Here is a 19,053-nt window from a genome sequence, read left to right on the forward strand (position 1 = left end):
TCTCCATAAAAGTATTGACCCAAAGAATTTAGAAGATGTGTATTTGGACCACACAGTAAAAGCCCATAAGAAAGCTGCACATTATTGTCAATTTCACAGCACTTGGAATTTTTTTTCCAGCTTTCAAGCAGATTGTATGGAATATTAAATGGTGCCAATCCCAGGTACAATATGATTAGTATTAGAAAAGCCATTATTTAGCCCAGTAAATAGAAAAATTACACAACCTATGGCTTCTGAAATGTGGGGAGTGAAAAAGTCAAACATGAAAAAGTGCTGCTTCCTTAAAAGGTTAACTAAGTGAAACCTGTACCAAAGTCATCTGATGCTTCTTCCATGGAGTTAGTGTATGATATGTAAATGCAGTAGGAGGGGTAGACAGGATGTGGTCCAGATTAAAACAAAAATCTATCTCTACCCTTACCAGTGCTACCTTAAGAAAATATATATACCTAAAGCACCATAGATGCACAGATAACTGAAGCATGGATGTCATCATTACAATTATCCTCTCTGGGATATTTCTAGTAGGTATGATACTTCACAAACATATATAATCTGGAATATTGTTTACAGAGATACAATTATGAGAATATTGGAAAAATGATTTCAATGTTTATAAAATCTCTTATATTAACAGTGGGCAATAACGCGCAATCTATAAACCAGACATCTGATCCGCAGCTCGTTCTTCAAGGAGCTCCTGTACTCCTGGAATGTACATATAAGGCTTCTGGCTACCCTAATCTTTTCTGGTATGTGCAGTATCCTGGCAAAGCCCCAGTACCTCTTTTAAAAGACTTGCAAAATGAAGAGCAAAATGGATTTACAGCCAAACATGATAGAAGTACAGAATCATTCCACATGAGTAAAACTCAAGCCGAACTGACTGATTCTGGTCTATACTTCTGTGCTGCGAGTGACACAGTGAATATAGTCCATATCTCACCTGTCACATAACTGCGTGATACCATGACCTCTTTTATAGAGACATTCAGAATAAACCTGTAACATACTCCACTAGAATATAAAGCTTGTGTAGTTTGTGTGTTATAGTCAATATTACACATCACAATATTAATTACTTTTACATGCACTGTTTTTCATATTCTCATATATATATATATACACTCACCGGCCACTTTATTAGGTACACCTGTCCAACTGCTCATTAACACTTAATTTCTAATCAGCCAATCACATGGCGGCAACTCAGTGCATTTAGGCATGTAGACATGGTCAAGACAATCTCCTGCATTTCAAACCGAGCATCAGTATGGGGAAGAAAGGTGATTTGAGTGTCTTTGAACGTGGCATGGTTGTTGGTGCCAGAAGGGCTGGTCTGAGTATTTCAGAAACTGCTGATCTACTGGGATTTTCACACACAACCATCTCTAGGGTTTACAGAGAATGGTCCGAAAAAGAAAAAACATCCAGTGAGCGGCAGTTCTGTGGGCAGAAATGCCTTGTTGATGCCAGAGGTCAGAGGAGAATGGGCAGACTGGTTCGAGCTGATAGAAAGGCAACAGTGACTCAAATCGCCACCCGTTACAACCAAGGTAGGCAGAAGAGCATCTCTGAATGCACAGTACGTCGAACTTTGAGGTAGATGGGCTACAGCAGCAGAAGACCACACCGGGTGCCACTCCTTTCAGCTAAGAACAGGAAACTGAGGCTACAATTTGCACAAGCTCATCGAAATTGGACAGTAGAAGATTGGAAAAACGTTGCCTGGTCTGATGAGTCTCGATTTCTGCTGCAACATTCGGATGGTAGGGTCAGAATTTGGTGTCAACAACATGAAAGCATGGATCCATCCTGCCTTGTATCAACGTTTCAGGCTGGTGGTGTCATGGTGTGGGGAATATTTTCTTAACACTCTTTGGGCCCCTTGGTACCAATTGAGCATCGTTGCAACACCACAGCCTACCTGAGTATTGTTGCTGACCATGTCCATCCCTTTATGACCTCAATGTACCCAACATCTGATGGCTACTTTCAGCAGGATAATGCGCCATGTCATAAAGCTGGAATCATCTCAGACTGGTTTCTTGAACATGACAATGAGTTCACTGCACTCAAATGGCCTCCACAGTCACCAGATCTCAATCCAATAGAGCATCTTTGGGATTTGGTGGAATGGGAGATCCGCATCATGGATGTACAGCCGACAAATCTGCGGCAACTGTGTGATGCCATCATGTCAATATGGACCAAAATCTCTGAGGAATGCTTCCAGCACCTTGTTGAATCTATGCTACGAAGAATTGAGGCAGTTCTGAAGGCAAAAGGGGGTCCAACCCGTTACTAGCATGGTGTACCTAATAAAGTATATAATATATAATATAATAATATAGATCTAAAGTTAGAAATCCAGCAGCACCATAGCAATAGCAGAAACATTTTGTGAGTGCAAACCCCAAAAATGGTCTTGACACACCAGGCAATTGTACTCCAAAGAAAAATGAGACTGCACTCCAAAGTGAATATGAGAAAAACGGATGGGAGCTTTATTTACCCAAGTGCAACATTTCAGACCCTGTTCAGGATCCTTTTTCAAGCCTTAACCTCCAATCTAATATGTATTGGGCCTCTCAACTTTTCCATGACTCTTCTACAATGACAAATATGGGGGATAAGGATTGGGCAAGTTGGCATTCTATGTATAAACTTTATCACTTTATTACACTTGCATTTTAGCTGGGGAGATCAATATGGGGGAGTCAGTAAATATAGAAGTCAAATTAACAAATGGTCATGGTTATCCTTTCCATTTTTACATTTAGAAAATTTATGATGGCACTGCTCTTCTGTCCTACACTATGCCTCTTTTTTGAGACTTTTCAAAGGTGGCAGAGTAGGAATGAGTGGACTTCCTCTGAACTCAGTTGGACCCAAACTTAAAGGAAACCTACCACTTGAAGTGGCAGGTTTCCGATGGCAATACCGAGCACCAGCTCAGGGCGAGCTGGTGCCGGAGCTTACTTTAGTTAGTGTTTTAAACCGTGGTATCGCGGTTTAAAACACTTTTTAAACTTTATAGCCGGCGCATGGAGGTACGCGCTCGGCGCTTACCATGCGCGCAGCTCTCATTCACTTCCTATGTAGCCGCGCGCGCGGTAAGCGCCGAGCGCGTACCTGCCTGCGCCGGCTATAAAGTTTAAAAAGTGTTTTAAACCCCGATACCGCGGTTTAAAACACTAACTAAAATAAGCTCCGGCACCAGCTCACCCTGAGCTGGTGCTCGGTATTGCCATCGGAAACCTGCCACTACAAGTGGTAGGTTTCCTTTAAAGGAAACCTACCACTGCTAATGGTAGGTATTAGCTGTAAACACCGGGCACCAGCTCAGGGTGAGCTGGTGCCGGAGCTTACCTTTGCTAGTGTTTTAAACCGCTATATCGCGGTTTAAACACATTTTGATGAACGGACCCGAGGTAGCTTTGGCGCTGCTTCGGGTCTGTTCATCAAAATGTGTTTAAACCGCGATATAGCTGTTTAAAACACTAGCAAAGGTAAGCTCCGGCACCAGCTCACCCTGAGCTGGTGCCCGGTGTTTACAGCTAATACCTACCATTAGCAGTGGAAGGTTTCCTTTAAGAATTCTGTTAAGGCTTGGGTTATAGTAATGGATGTAGAAAAGACCCCCAGTAACACCCAGTATACTGTTCAAATGCTGCTGACCCATTTTGGCCCTCACGGACTGTGAAGGAAACCGTGACATTTCGGATCTCTGAATGGTATGCAAGATCACTTAATTACACTTTTTAGACACTCCCAGAATGCACAGTTCTGAGAGGCACAGGAATGATTTAAAGTTGCCCACACAACTTCTGGATATGGCACAACAATAAATCACAACCCTGAATGGCTTTAAAACCCCTTTCAATAGCCTCAGTGAAACCGAATCTTATCAAACCAAATAAGCTGCCACCAGTTCTCCTTTAATATAAGCCTGCTCCGTAACAGGATTATATAGGGTGAGGTACAAACCCGGTAGAATTTATTTAACAGAGAAACACGGTTGTTGGGGTTCGTGGATCGAGATAAAAGAGCAACACAGTATATATTGTATATTCAGATTGTATATTTATTTGCCTTAACCCCTTCCCGACATGTGACGTAATAGTACTGCATCGCGGGAGGTGCGTTCCCGCAAAATGCAGTACTATTACGTCATGCTTCTGGCACCGGCTCCTGAATGGAGCCGGCGCCAGAAGCTGCAGGTGTCAGCTATATATTATAGCCGACACCTGCCTCTAACACCCGCGATCGGAGATTTCTCCGATCGCGGGTGTTAACCCCTGACACGCCGCGGTCGCGCTGACCGCGGCGTGCAAGGGGCATTTCATAAGAATCGGACCCCCCCTGCGGCGCTTACCGGGGGGGTCCGCTGCTCCGATCGCAGCCCCGGGACTGCCGGTGCCCGGGGCTGCGCGATCCTCCTGCCGGGAGCCGGGTCCTGCCTTCTGACAGGACCCGGCTGTAACACACTGAGCATGCGCAGCATGCTCAGTGTGTTACATTACACAGTGTAATACATCTGTATTACACTGTGTAATGTGAAGAAGAGCTTGAACAAGTGATCAGTGGATCACTTGTTCAAGCTAACCTGTAAAAGTTAATAAAAATGTTAAAAACACTACATAAAATAATTTTTTAATAAAAATAATTAATTAAATAAAGTTAGAGTCCCCTAAACACAAATATTCCCTATACACATGCAATAAAGTGAAAAAAAACACAAAATCGCCAAAAAAAACCACATATTTGGTATCGCCGCGACCGTAACAATCCGTACAATAACTCAGAAACATTATTGGACCCGCTCGGTGAACACCGTAAAAACAAAACCCAAAAAACACTCCAAAAATGTACATTTTTCATAAAATCTCTACACAAAAATGTTCTAAAAAGTGATCAAAAAAAGTTATGTGCGCAAAAATGGTACCACTGAAAAGAACAACTCAACACGTAAAAAATAAGCCCTAAACTAGCTCTGTTAACCAAAAAATATTAAAGTTACGTCTCCGAAAAGATGGCGATGCAAAAACAAATGAGATTTCCTCTATATTAGTTTTTATCCAGTAAAATTGTAAAAATAAATGAAAAACTATATAAATGAGGTATCACCGTAATCGTAGTGACCTATAGAATGAAGATAATATAATATTTTTAGTGTACGGTGTACGACCCCCAAAAAATACGAAAAGAAAGTGAACCAAAATTGACAATTTTCTTTTCACCCATACATTCAAGAGTTAATAAAATCTCATCAATAAGCTAATGACCCACTAAAATGAAGTATTTGTAAAGTGCATCTCATGTCGCAGAAAATAAGCCCTTATCTGTCCAAATTGCCAAAAAAATAAAGATTGTATAGCCAATAAAAATTGACAATGCATAATCTACTCTGAATGGCGCAGCTCCCTTCGATGCCCTGGCGTGTGCCCATACAGCAGGTGACCACCACATATGGGGTATTATTATACACGGAAGAGATTGGGTATCAAATTTTGTGGAGCGTTTTGGTATTTTATCCACTGAGAATTTGTACATTTTTTGAAAAACATATTAATTTAGCCAAAAAAATTTTACTTTCAAAATTGCATCCGATTTTGTTTTAACCCCTGTAAAACAATTAAAGGGTTAATAAACTTCATAAAAGTTGTTTCACGTACGTTGAGGGGTGTAGTTTCTATAATGGGGTAATTTATGGGGTTTACTTTTATGTAGGTCTCTCAAAGTGATTTGAAACCTGAGCAGGTCCCTCAATAGCAGGATTTTGCGTTTTTTATGAAAATGTGAAAAATCGCACCTAATGTTCAAAGCCCCATAACATCCTACAAAAATAAGAGTATATATAAAAAACCATGTCCACATAAAGAAGACATTTAGTGAATGTTAGTTATTCCTTTTTTTTGCGGTTATGACTATGTATGGAAAAAGTAGAACATTTTGAAGTTCAAAAATCAAAAATTTTTCCAAATTTTCACCAAATATCTGATTTTCTCATAAATAAATGCAAAACATACCACCAAAATTTTTCAAATAACCTGAAGTAGGATGTGTCACGAGAAAACAATTTTAAAATCACTTGGATATGTTAAAGCGTTCCGAAGTTATAACCACTTATAGTGACACAGGGCAGATTTGAAAAAATGGGCCATGTCAGGAAGGTGAAAAGTGGCTTCAGCGTTAAGGGGTTAAGGGCACACTGGACAAATAATATATACAGTACACATATATAGAGGTAAAAAGAGTTAAACATACAAAGGTAGCACTACAAGTATCAGCAGTTCAGTAAGTTAGTTACCTTGTGTGTGGGCCTAATGGAACCTGATAGTCCACACTTCCTCTGCATTTAATTGTATAATAAGTTCCCAGAAAAAGACAATGTGGCCTCAGAGGTGTCTGATTATAGAGGGGTCAAGGGTACCCTCCTACCTGGTATTACATCCAGAACCTTGGAGAAGCCATAGTTCCTCAAGGAGAAGTTGTAGGGTCCAGGTTCGGGTATCATTGGATCCGGGTGAATCCCTGTATCACATTGATACCAAACCTGACCTATTTGCTATGGTCCTATCCAGAGATATTTAAATCCCTGGACCCGAGGATGCTAGAGCCCCAGAAATTGGGCCACTGGTATTTCCTGATGATAAGAAATCCAAAAATGTAGTTGTCCTTGGGCTGAAATGGACCATAACTCCATAACTGTCCATTTTCAACGTATTGGTTTAAGTTTTTTTATGACTCTTTGTCTCCTGTTTCAAAATGGGAGAAGATCCATGTTGATGATTCGGCTGCGGAGATCCTTTTAAGCCTGGCCACCTGCCATGTTAGGTAACACTCTGCTAGCTCCATTAGGCTAATTACGCTGAGGCTGAGGGGAAGTGAGGGATATGGGTGGCTTGATTAACAGGACAATATCTGGCCTGTAAATCTCCCCTGTACCTATATGTTTATCACACAAACTGATACAAATGTTCCAGTGTGTTGCATGCTCCCATTTTGGGGAGGATGATCCCTCCCCATAACATCATTAGGGAGCGGCAGTCATCCCAAATAATTACCAATCTACCAAGCACCATGTATGATACTTGTGTCTTTCTATGTGACAGGGGGCTTCTAGACTGTCTCTGACAACAGCTAATCCCGGGAAAAGAACTATAATGATATCCTGTTATCTATTTTAGGCATACATCTGACTGTACTATTTTTCTTGTTTTAAAAAATGGAACTGAGAACCCTGAGAATGAATTTTCATACAGATTCCCTTAATACTCTTCTTTTAGGACTTGCATATATATTCTATATTAAATCTAATTACCATCTGCTGGTGAAAGTATGTTGGTGCCGCCCTTGATTTTTTGAAAAGGGAAATAGGACAAGTATACAGTCTCTTTCATGTACCTGTGGGTAAACTCCTATGCACATTATTTCTATAAACCCTTATGTATTCGGATGGGTGTATGACACAGTGAGCTGTAAGAGACCTTCTTTTGCCTGAAATGATTATATTAACAAGTAAGTCCCAATACACATAACTACTTACCACTATACTATAAAATGTCCACCATATAAAAGTAACACTGCAAAGTTAAATTTGGATCTACAAATACATGCTGGAGCTTTATAATAAAAAGCAACCACTTTACTGTGAACATATTTTTATTTTACATGTATTTAGGAAACATGAATCAGTTGATTTTAGCATATTCTTTTAACATTTCAAGTTATTTCAAATGTATTTAATCAATATGAATAGAAAAGGTATGAGACTAATGGTTGGAACCATAAATATATATTCAATTATTCTACATTTTATTGGGAGTAAAGTGGTTATGTAAAACATTATGCCATCACATATTATAAATTGAAATGAACAGGAGAAAGGGGTGTAATATTTCTTGTTGTATGGTATTTGATTTCATATTGTGATACTCGGGCGCCATGTGCAAAAAAGTACAATGTCACGAAAATATAACGCAGTCTGTTTGATTCATAATGAGATGTTATTGTAAAAATTCTATATTTTGAAGACTTGTATAGCCTATAATAGATTAATTCTGTTGTTTGATTCTACTATGGCGTTTATTGATGTTTTTGTAATTGAGAAAATCACTGTGGGGGATCAGCTGAAAAGCTCATATTTGGCTTTGGAACCCTTTTGGCTGTTTTACCCAGTAAGTGTTCATATTTTAGCTATTTAGAGCTGACTTTATCTATTTGTATACAAAAAGGCCAATGCCTGGGGTATTTCACAGTGACTAATAGAATTGGGAAAAGATTGATATTGGGAAACAAAAAAAAACTAGCAGTTGTACATAGTAAGTAGTGTATCTGTTAACACAAATGAACAGTTACAAGAATAAATTGTTTTGTCATTGAAAAAAAAATATTTTGTTCTTAAAAATACTTTTAGAAAAATACAATATAAATTAGTATAAGCAAATGGATATTTTTTACACTGCACAGTCCATAATTTAATATAACTATAGTCTCTCTAAATGTGTATTTTTATCTTAAAATCTTTATGTAAAGAAAGTAGAATTGGAAGAAATCATTATGTCTATAGATGTAATACAAATCTTCTGAAGGAGTCACATGGCTTATATTTTGATAGACAATTCGTAGGATATGTGCTTCATATCAGTCAGTGGAGAACAACAACCAACAGCCAAAGCGATGGGCTTATAGAAGTTGAATTAGTCCTTGAGCCAAATAAGAACATTCCCTAAATCACAGACGGCCCTTAGATGAGCTGATCTGTGGTTGGGAAACAAATTAATCTGACTTACTCTAAAAAATGCTATAATATGAGATTCATGGTAGTAGTATTTGAGACCCTAAAGTACCTTTGTATGCCTAGCTCATTTGAATTGAAATAGATTTTTGGGAATATTGTAGAATACACCCTTTAATGAAAAATTTGGGAGATATTCTTGTTTATAGAAAGGCATTGTAGGGTCTCTGTGTGCCACAATACAGCTTTGAGCAGAGATGTCAGACTTTCTAGTAACTTATATAAGACAAGGTTACTGTAGAAAGTAAAATCACTGCGCTTGGTTCAGCTGAGAAACTTGTATTTGGAAGTGGAACCAGACTTTATGTGACAACGAGTAAGTAGCTACTAATAGTCTAGAGATACCGTATTTTTCAGACTATATGGTGCACCGGATTATAAGGCGCACCATCAATAATTGCCCGCTAAAACGTCTAGGTTCATATATAAGGCGCACCGGATTACAAGGCGCACCTGATTATAAGGATGAATGACCAGCAGGTGGCAGACATATATAATATGAATTGGAATCACAGAAATTGATGTATAGTGAAATATGAAAATTAAATTTTTTGTTGTGAATCCAAGTGAGTAAATCAATCTATCTATCTATCTATCTATCTATCTATCTATATATCTATCTATCTATCTATCTATCTATCTATCTATCTATCTATCTATCTTCAATGGTAACTACCATATATACTTGAGTATAAGCCTAGTTTTTCAGCACAAAAAATGTGCGGAAACCCCAAACTCGGCTTATACTCGAGTAAAAAAAATATAGGTTTTACCAGGTTTTTGTGGTAAAATTAGGGGCCTTGGCTTATACTTGGGTCGGCTTATACTCGAGTATATACGGTATTTATATTTAAATATTTAGCAAAACAGCAATTTTCATTTATTTCATGTTATCATTTATGTAACTTATGGTAAACTGGTCACATCCATTAGATGCATTAGCCAAAGTTGCTGATGGCCACCTATCTAATGTGAACATATGGCTCCTTACTCTGTCCCAATAAGAAATGGAGAGGAAGATAAGGATCAGACAATTGGATTTCATCTAGTTGTCCTCTAAGAAACAAGTGCAAGTTGAGGAGGCTGGGAGCTAAACCAATTGCATTTGCATAGGATTATCTTAAAATTATTTATTACAAATGATATTATATAAAGATTGTGTTGCCTCAGAATAATTCTAATAGTCGCACAATTAATTTACAGATATTGTTAAAGTTTGTTATGCAGCACATACATCTTTCTGGATTCTTCCGTGATAGTTCTATTTTTTTTATTTATTTCTACGTAAAAATCTGCTACCAAATTTCAGAAAAACAAATTGACAGTGTAGACCAGACGAACATGATGGAATATACCCCTAGTTCTGAAATTGTAAACAAAAGACTTATCTTAGCTGCCTTATTCTTCCCTGCAGTTATATCCCTTGTTGGTCATATACATACTACAAGGTAGATATTGATATGGTATGTGTCACTGTGACAATAACAACTACAAGTATATGTTTGGATCAGGGACCCGAGTATCTGTAATACCTCGTAAGTATTTCTCCGCAATCTCAATGAAATATCTTCACATTTAGATTTCCTCATTATTCTATACAAAGAATATATAATAATACTTTAAGTGGAGAACTGTAACTAATTTATTTTTTCGATGTTATTATTACTTTATTACCTGCCCATCTACACTAACTTTATTACCCAATATTTATTTAGTAGTGAATTAAATTATTAATGTAGTTTGCAATTTATGTTACCATAAAATATCATACAGCAAAATAAAGCGTACCATATAATGGTAAGAAGAAAAATAGTATTTGTTACAGGAGATGTCACTGTGTGGATCTGGAGTGGCTGGAAGACTCCAGTTTGGCGCAGGAACAGCCTTATCTATCACACCCAGTAAGTTTTATGAGAAATGGATATAATTATAAAACTGGGTGTCATCCAATGTGAACTCATAGTCCTAATGATGTGATTCTTTCTCCATATGTTGAGGCCTTCAGTATTTAATATTAGTTTACATTCCATATAAACCATAGAAGATTCTATAGATGACTGCTTGAGCTGTTTATTAATGTATATTGTATATTGACTTATATTATTTGGTGACTTTCAAAATAATAGAAAAGCCAAAGGTGTCAAGTCCATATATAAACTCTAGGTCCAGAATATATCTGCTAAGTAATTTCTGGCTATGGAAGATAAAGGGCTCAGAAATGTCATCAGTTGTATTCAACTCAAGAATTTAAAATTATATGTGTGAACGAAGTCTGACATAAAAGCTAATAATGGTTTCCAGATACAAAGATATGTAATAAACTACCATAATATCCTAAAATTAATACGTTTATTTATCAATAGAGAAAAAATTCTAGTACCAGTCAAATACATAAGAATGACATTGATTACATTTTTAAATATACTTGAATAGAGATAAGGATGTATTTGTAGATGTATGTCCTAGGCTTTCCATTAGGTATCCCTACAATATAACAAATAGAATACAATAATATCTTACCAGTCAGTAAGAGTACATTTCCAAGGTGCAATTTGTGTTTTTGGCCTCAAATCTTTGGCATACAGTTTACTGTACCTATTAGAAATAAGGCAGACGTGTCTTCTTTGTTGTACAATAAAACCGAAGTGCTGTTTGATATATTAGATCAAGGTTTTAGGTTGGTGTAATCTTAGTTCTGTTTATTGTAAGTTGCTAGGCTCCTCATTCTGCAAGTATTAATGTATCCTAATAATTGGCTGAGAGTTGTAGTTGCCGTTTAAGATCTTATGTTAGCTGAAACTTATAATTTTAACTGTAGTATTTATAGTAATACAGTTTTTTTTTCCTAGCAATATATATTATTCCCAGCATATAGGTAAATAGTGGTATTTCCACACTCCATGATGTTTTTCAGTGAGATCAGAGGTTTTTGCTGCGAGAAATATCACTGTGTGCAACTGGCACAGGCGGTAAACTCACATTTGGCAGAGGAACAGTCGTGTCTGTCTCACCTAGTAAGTAGTATTCTAGCAGCACATATGTACGATTACTCTAAAACACAAACTTTATTTATTTATAGGGCGTGTTATAGGGTGTGTATCATAAACCTCTTTTTATGATAGAATAAACTAATATATATATATATATATATATATATATATATATATATATATATATATATTATTTAGTATTTAGCTGTTATTTAACTAATTATTTTTGTACACATATTTCTATGCATCTGTGTTACTGTATCCATAGACCTTGTTTGCTATAAAATATATTTATTTTGGTATAGAATCCTAATAAGAGACTATTCTATCAATGTTAATTGATCCATTGAGAAATGTTATCTAACATACTTTTTGTTGTCCTAATCCATTATAGGATTATAAGTATTCCAAAAAAAACTAGATATCCTTCATATGTCCTATAAGGGAAATATAACATTCTGTAAGGTAAACTTCTATACTGCAGGATGTACCTATTGCATATGTCCCTGTACATATCTAGAGTATTTGAAATGGGTTAAATCACTGTGTCAACTTCTGGAAGCTACAAACTGAACTTTGGCAGCGGGACTAAGTTACTAGTAACTCCCCGTAAGTATAACTGCAAGTCATCGTATTGGTTATATAGTAACAAAACCTAAAGATTAGAGATAACTTATTTTTATTAATCAGAAGCTGCTGTAAAATTTTATATTATTTATATACATTGCATAATATAGAAGACATTTCCCTCTTCTCATGCCCCTGAATAAATAAATATTCACAAAAAAGTTGCATTGCGTTTTTGCAACTTTTTACTGTCAAAAAGTTAAACAGGGTTATACTTGATGGGCACACTGTAATAGCCACTTTAATACACCTGATGGGTAGCAGAGCTCTGACGACTGTCATTAAAAAATGTCCTCTGATGTGTCCAATGTTGTTTGTATCGCAATCCTGAAAACATCCCACCCTCAATCATTCCAAAAAGGTTGGAAAAATTCATAAACAGAAACTTCATAAATATTGTTCAACTATATAAAGAAATCCAAGCCACACATAATATATATAGTACATTATCAGACCTATATAACATGAATGTTCTATTGGTTTAAGGTTGGATTAAGGTGACAATACTTACACTACAGTGGATATTGCATGAAGGGGAGTGAGGGAAAGATACTGTAAAGCTGTGAGTTAGTGTGCAACCTCGGATAACTGGGGAAAGCTGACATTTGGAGGAGGAACACAACTTTACATTACTCCCAGTAAGTATTTTACATAGAATCCAACTTAGAGAAGTATAAAAATGGAAACGTTGGGGAAGGGGGGTTATCATTAGATTTTATGTCTATGTTTGGCATTGTTTTGGAGCAGTTGTGGTACAAATGCTGTTTTGCCACTTTCCATTGCTCCAAATGAACATAGGATTGTGAAAAGTCACTTTACAATAGACCCTGCTTGCGCCAAATTCATTATTTGCTTAGACTAGTTTTCTAATTCAAGATTTGCGATTTGGTGCAATTGTTCATTAAGGCGCATGTTTTAACGCAAAATGACACCAGTCACACACTAGCATAGAAAAAGGACTAAACCCACTACCAAATTTAACAAGACCAAATGCTTTTTAGAGGGACATGTTCGTCAAAAAAAGAACATATTGCAACAAACGCATTAAAAAACAATATTGTCAGACAAACCAAAAAGAAACACGAATACAACAACATACATAGACTCACTTGATAAATTCAGTTAAAAAAATGGAATTGAACATAGACAACCAAGTCAAAGACAAATTGTAATGATAAATTCCCCCCAATGAATTTAAAAAGTAAAACAATAATGCAAACACTGATAACATTTATAACATTAAACATAACTAGTGAACAACCATTTTTAGTGGTAAGTGATGTATTTGCTGGTCATTTTACGCTGAGTACAGATGAGACAATGAAATAGAAGAAAAGCTGAGTGAAAAGCAACACTTTATGTAATGACACTGAACACTGTGACTGCTTCTGGTGTTGACAGGCTGATATTTGGAACTGGTACAAGGATTATTGTGTCACCAAGTAAGTGACAACTTGTAATAATAATTTTCTGCAAAGGTACATTAGAAGTGGTAGATTTACTATTCTCAATCTTAATTCTAACTGAATTGTAACTTGATATAGTCCAAATAACTGTTTTTGCTTTTTGCCCCTCTTTTTACACTATTCAAAATTATCCCAAATTGGAGGCTTTGACAAGTTACATTTTTTAGACTTAATAGAGGCATGTGCTAGTTTTAAGTTGAAAATGATAGTGTAGTAAATTTGCTTCATATCTAATCTATGGTTCTACTGTCTGACTTTCAGAACAAATAAGTATATTTGCCCCAGTGTATCTTAATTTTCAATAATTATTACTGCTTGGTGTTAAAATTACTTAGCAGTTTCTTGGGACCCCTAGACAGATAGACACAGTAGATAAATAGATACTACTGGTTTCTATGTTTAGTTAAAGTATATGGAATTGGAACTGGGACTTGTATGAACCTACTTAGAGGCTGTTCTTATGTAGTGGTGAGGACGACCACATACTCATTGTAGTAGTAGTTTTTTTTTTTTACTGAGGCTCTTTTTACTGTGCTAATAACTACAACTAATGTGTCTTTGGTACAGAAACACAGCTGACTGTCACTCCCAGTAAGTACTCAGGTTCATAGAGTCATAGTTATAAAGTAGACTATCAAATAGAAACTTACGTAAATTATTCAAGTTTTTTACAGGTGAATTATGGTTTTATGTCTCTAGAGATCCTTGACAAGCTAGAGATTTCTCAGAATTTAACCTTTAGGTTCTACACATATGTATACAAACTGTATAGTCTGCAGGGGGCTGTTTAGTGTCATCAGGATGTCACTGCGGGAACTAGCAGTAGGTTTAAGCTCACATTTGGCTCTGGGACCCTAGCATCTGTTATACCAAGTAAGTATTTATGTCTATGATAATTCTATGATATGTTATATAGTAGATAAAGTGTCGCTAGACAATTAAAGAATAATAATCTTTTCAGTGTAACACTTGGGGACAACACATACAATACGTAACAGAGTTATGAGGAGAGAAGACTTCATTCTGGATGCCAATGAGCCTTTTGCGTGGCATGTGAAAGAAAGGGCTGGAAGAGGGATACTGTTGCAAGTTTGTTTTAAGTATGTCATACAGTATGAGCATACTGACCAATTTACACCAGTGTTTAACCGATAACTTAGCTCTTATTAGGTCTCCAATTTCTCCAAAAACTTGTAAAAGAAAGATACTGCGTTTCTGTCTTCTGTCAAGCCCGAGACATAGAACCCCAAAATCAAAAATTACTATATATACTAGACAACATTATTACTTCTTATACCGATACCTGGCTATGAAATATTTAATTATAGATTTAAGTATTTGTATGTACATGATAAATAGTTAATACAGTTGCAGGTAGAGAACTAGATAGATAAGACAATACCAGATAGATAGATAGAGTATTACTTTTAGGGATATGTGAGCTGATAGATAGAAAGATAGATCTTGGTTAGAGCATGTGTTTTGCTATAAACCATCATTCATGTTTACCACGTGAAGCAGATCTCTATCTACAGTCAAAACTGAGTTTATGTAAAGAGGTTTCTGGTTGTGTAAATTATGTTGGTCAGAAGATTATATTTGGAGTTGGCTCTAAACTGACTGTGCTACCTAGTAAGTAACAAACCACTGATAAATCATTACACTAATCATTTGTCTGGTTATGATATTTATTGTTTTGCTATTAGAGTTAAGTTACACAGCCATTATTTATTTATTTAAAAACAAATTTTTTGGCTGATCTAAAAAACAGACCTGTTTTCATGTACCAATTCACCCATTGAAGCTTAAAAGGCCATAAAAACATTATAGCATGCATAGGCTGATTCTTGGGAATGTATGAATATCTACCTCGTTCATGCATACATCGCCTTATATATAGGGTTCTTAACATTGTATTATGTTCTTTAAACAGAATATTTGGTCATGGCAGACCATTATAATATCGTAACATCCAAAAATAAAGGGGAAAATGCACTGACACCATCTATCTTCTATCTCCATGACCAAACAGCAGAACATTAGGTAAAGTGGGTCCCCCCTGTAACGTCTTACATGGTGGTGCTCAGCTCTGAATTAAGTAAAAATATAATGATCCAGAAGAGAAGAAGACATGAAGTGGCTCTCACTAGCAAACAATTTCTTTATCGGAAGATACAGCACATTGTGAAGTACAGAATGAGGTAACGGCCGTTTTGCGCCCACCGGCACTTTCTCAAAACACGCGGTTTGAGAAAGCGCTGGTGGGCGCGAAATGGCCGTTACCTCACTCTGTACTTCACAACGTGCTGTATCTTCCGATAAAGAAATTGTTTGCTAGTGAGAGCCACTTTATGTCTTCTTCTTCAGGATAGTCATAATATCATAACATCAAAAAATTACAACCCATCCGTTTACATGAAACAATTCCACAATTGGCAGCATCTACATAAAATATACCAGCATGCTTTCTCCTATTTGACTAGTGTACAGGGTAATTCTTCCAGAATATTCCGATAAATACACATTGTAGGCTCCACCTTATTGTAAGGATATGTATCATTGTGTTATGGGGCCTCAAATAAGCTCATCTTTGGAATTGGAACAAAACTCATTGTAATGGCAAGTATGTATGATATATAGACATGGGTTTGTTGTTTATGTGCCAGGATACTACACATTATATTAATGGGGTTTTCCACTTTCAGAAAATAATTGGTATTGTTTGTATAATGAAAAGTTATACAATTTTACAATATACGTTCTGTATCAATTCCTCACGGCTGTCCTGCTATAGAAATCTTTTATACTTTCTTCCAGTGGATAGAAATCTGTTCATGGTCATGTGATGGACAGGCAGGTTCATGATATGCTATCACAGAGAGTAATCAGAGCCGTGTTATACAAGCAGTTTGTGCACCTGTGTGTCCATCACATGACCATGGACAGTTATCACAAATATCAGATCATATTAGTTCCAGGAATTTTGGTTCTCTTGTAAAGTTCAGCTGGTTCTAGCTCTGGAGCTCCCCACAATATATATATAACTATATATACTGTATGAAGAAATTTTATCAGTGATGACTGTGAGTTGAGGGGAAATACTGTTAAAACCTCACTTAACTGGGGAAAACTGGAGGAGGCTCCCAACTTTTTATTACCCCTAGTAAGCGTTTTCTAGGAAATGAAAGATAAAAATTCATACATTATTGAACACTGATAACATTGGATTAAAAACATTACTAGTGACACCATTACCAGTGACAAACCAAGGGTAAACTACCACTCAAGGCATGTTATAACACTGGTAAGTAATGTATTTGCTGGAGAGGTCCAGTTGAGTGACATGCTGCAATCGGAGTGACATCGGTCACACTATTAGCGCTCTTTCTGTCCCCTCTTGCCGCTTTTTACTACATATGCTACAAGAGAGGAAGAGCTCAGTGACAATGGTGACACTTTTTGTAATGACACTGAACACTGTGACTAGGTCTGGTGTCAACAGGCTGATATTTGGAATTGGGACAAGGGTTATTGTGTCATCAAGTAAGTGGAAATGACAATTGTCTTGTGATATTGTTATTCATTTCCAGGTAAAAATGTTGTAATTGTTGTTATTATTCTAAATGTTACAGAATTGTAGTGTAAAATGCTTTAAAAAACTGCCCCTCAAGCTTTGCCCAATTGTTATGTATTTTGGATACATTTTGCATTTTGCTTTACACTATTGAAATGTGTCTCAAAATAGAGGCCTTTTCAAGGTACAATTTTATTAGATTTATTAATGGCATGTGCTAGTTTTTTAGTCTAAAATAATGGTAGATTGTGTGACTGCCTAATCTATGTTTCTACTGTCTGACTATTACACAAAATAAGTAAATCTACCCCAGTTTATCTCTACCTCATATCTTCATCTAGGATTAGTGCATGGTGTTAAAATTTAATAATGTGGATAGATATAGATATTTATAGGGATGTTTTTACTTCTATTTTAAATGTTTATCTGAAGGATTTGTGGAATTGAAAGATGTATAAACCTACGGACAAGCTGTTCTGTAGTGGTGAGAAGGAGCATGCACTCATTGTTGCTGTAGGTTTTTGTTGAGGCTCTTTTTACTGTGATAATAACTACAACAAATATGTATTTGGAGCAGGAACACAGCTGTCTGTCACTCCCAGTAAGTACTCAGGTCCACTTACTTTTTCAGATATGAGATATTTTCAGTAATAAAGATCTAGCACCTTTTTTGTGACTTTTCAAAAAGATGCAACTTTCATATCTGGTTTCAGGTGCTAACTGCAGAAAACTAAATAATAGCAAACATGAAAAGGAGACTGTCTTAGGCAGTCGCAAATGAGCACATGCACCATGAAAAGGCACAAAAATTTTAAAAAAAGGCAAGCAAAAGGTTTGATACATGTTCTGTTCCCCTATGATCTTATTGAAACTTAGAATATCTTATGTATATCATTCAAGTCTCTTGAATTATGGTAATATGTCTCTAGGCATCTGGAGATTCCTCAGTATTTAAACATTTTAGGTTCTACCTTTACGTATACATACTGTATAGTCTGCAGGTTATAGTTTTTGCTCATCAGGATGTCACTGTGGGTACTGGTAGTGGGTATCAGCTCACATTTGGCTCTGGAACCCATGTGTCTGTTGTGCCAAGTAAGTACTTATATGTATTTGGCAATTTAGTTAAACATGTGTATGTCTTTTGTAGAGAATTAAGGCATAATAAGTTAAGTGTAACGCTTGGGGCCAATACATACAATGGAGAACATAATGAAAATAAAATCATAGTGCAATTTGATAACACAATGAGCTTTTTTGTGTAGCCTGTGAACCAGAATTTTGAGAGAAAGTTAATGTTACAAGATTTGTATTAAGGTGTAGGTGTCATACATAATGACCATACAATTTAAGCAGGTGTATAATCTGTAGCTAAGTTCTTATTTGTTAAAGGACTCCAATATCTCATGAACCAATTACACAATATACAACATGCTTTCGAAGCCATGAAAAACTGCAGTAAGCAGAATGACGGCGCATTTATAGGATAGATGGCCTATCACTTTGTGTTATCAGGCCCTAGCATGTTACTAAATATCTAGACATTCAAGGTCCAAAGAAATAATAATGAAGAATACATCTGTAAAACAG

At 36.4% G+C, this 19,053-nt stretch overlaps 1 protein-coding gene across 1 annotated transcript in view; it reads left to right on the forward strand.

The window, feature by feature from the left end:
• Nucleotides 1-461: 461 nt before the first annotated feature.
• LOC140128417 (T cell receptor alpha chain MC.7.G5-like) overlaps nucleotides 462-19,053 on the forward strand; it is a 50,595-nt gene continuing 32,003 nt past the window's right edge. Inside the window, exons 1-2 of the mRNA XM_072150126.1 lie at nucleotides 462-531; nucleotides 641-923. Of these exons, the coding sequence (XP_072006227.1) occupies nucleotides 486-531; nucleotides 641-923 (329 nt within the window). The 5' untranslated portion in view covers nucleotides 462-485. The remainder of the gene's footprint in view (nucleotides 532-640; nucleotides 924-19,053) is intronic.

This window comes from Engystomops pustulosus, chromosome 1 (genome assembly GCF_040894005.1).
Source record: "Engystomops pustulosus chromosome 1, aEngPut4.maternal, whole genome shotgun sequence".
In the NCBI taxonomy this organism is placed as follows: Eukaryota; Metazoa; Chordata; class Amphibia; order Anura; family Leptodactylidae; genus Engystomops; species Engystomops pustulosus.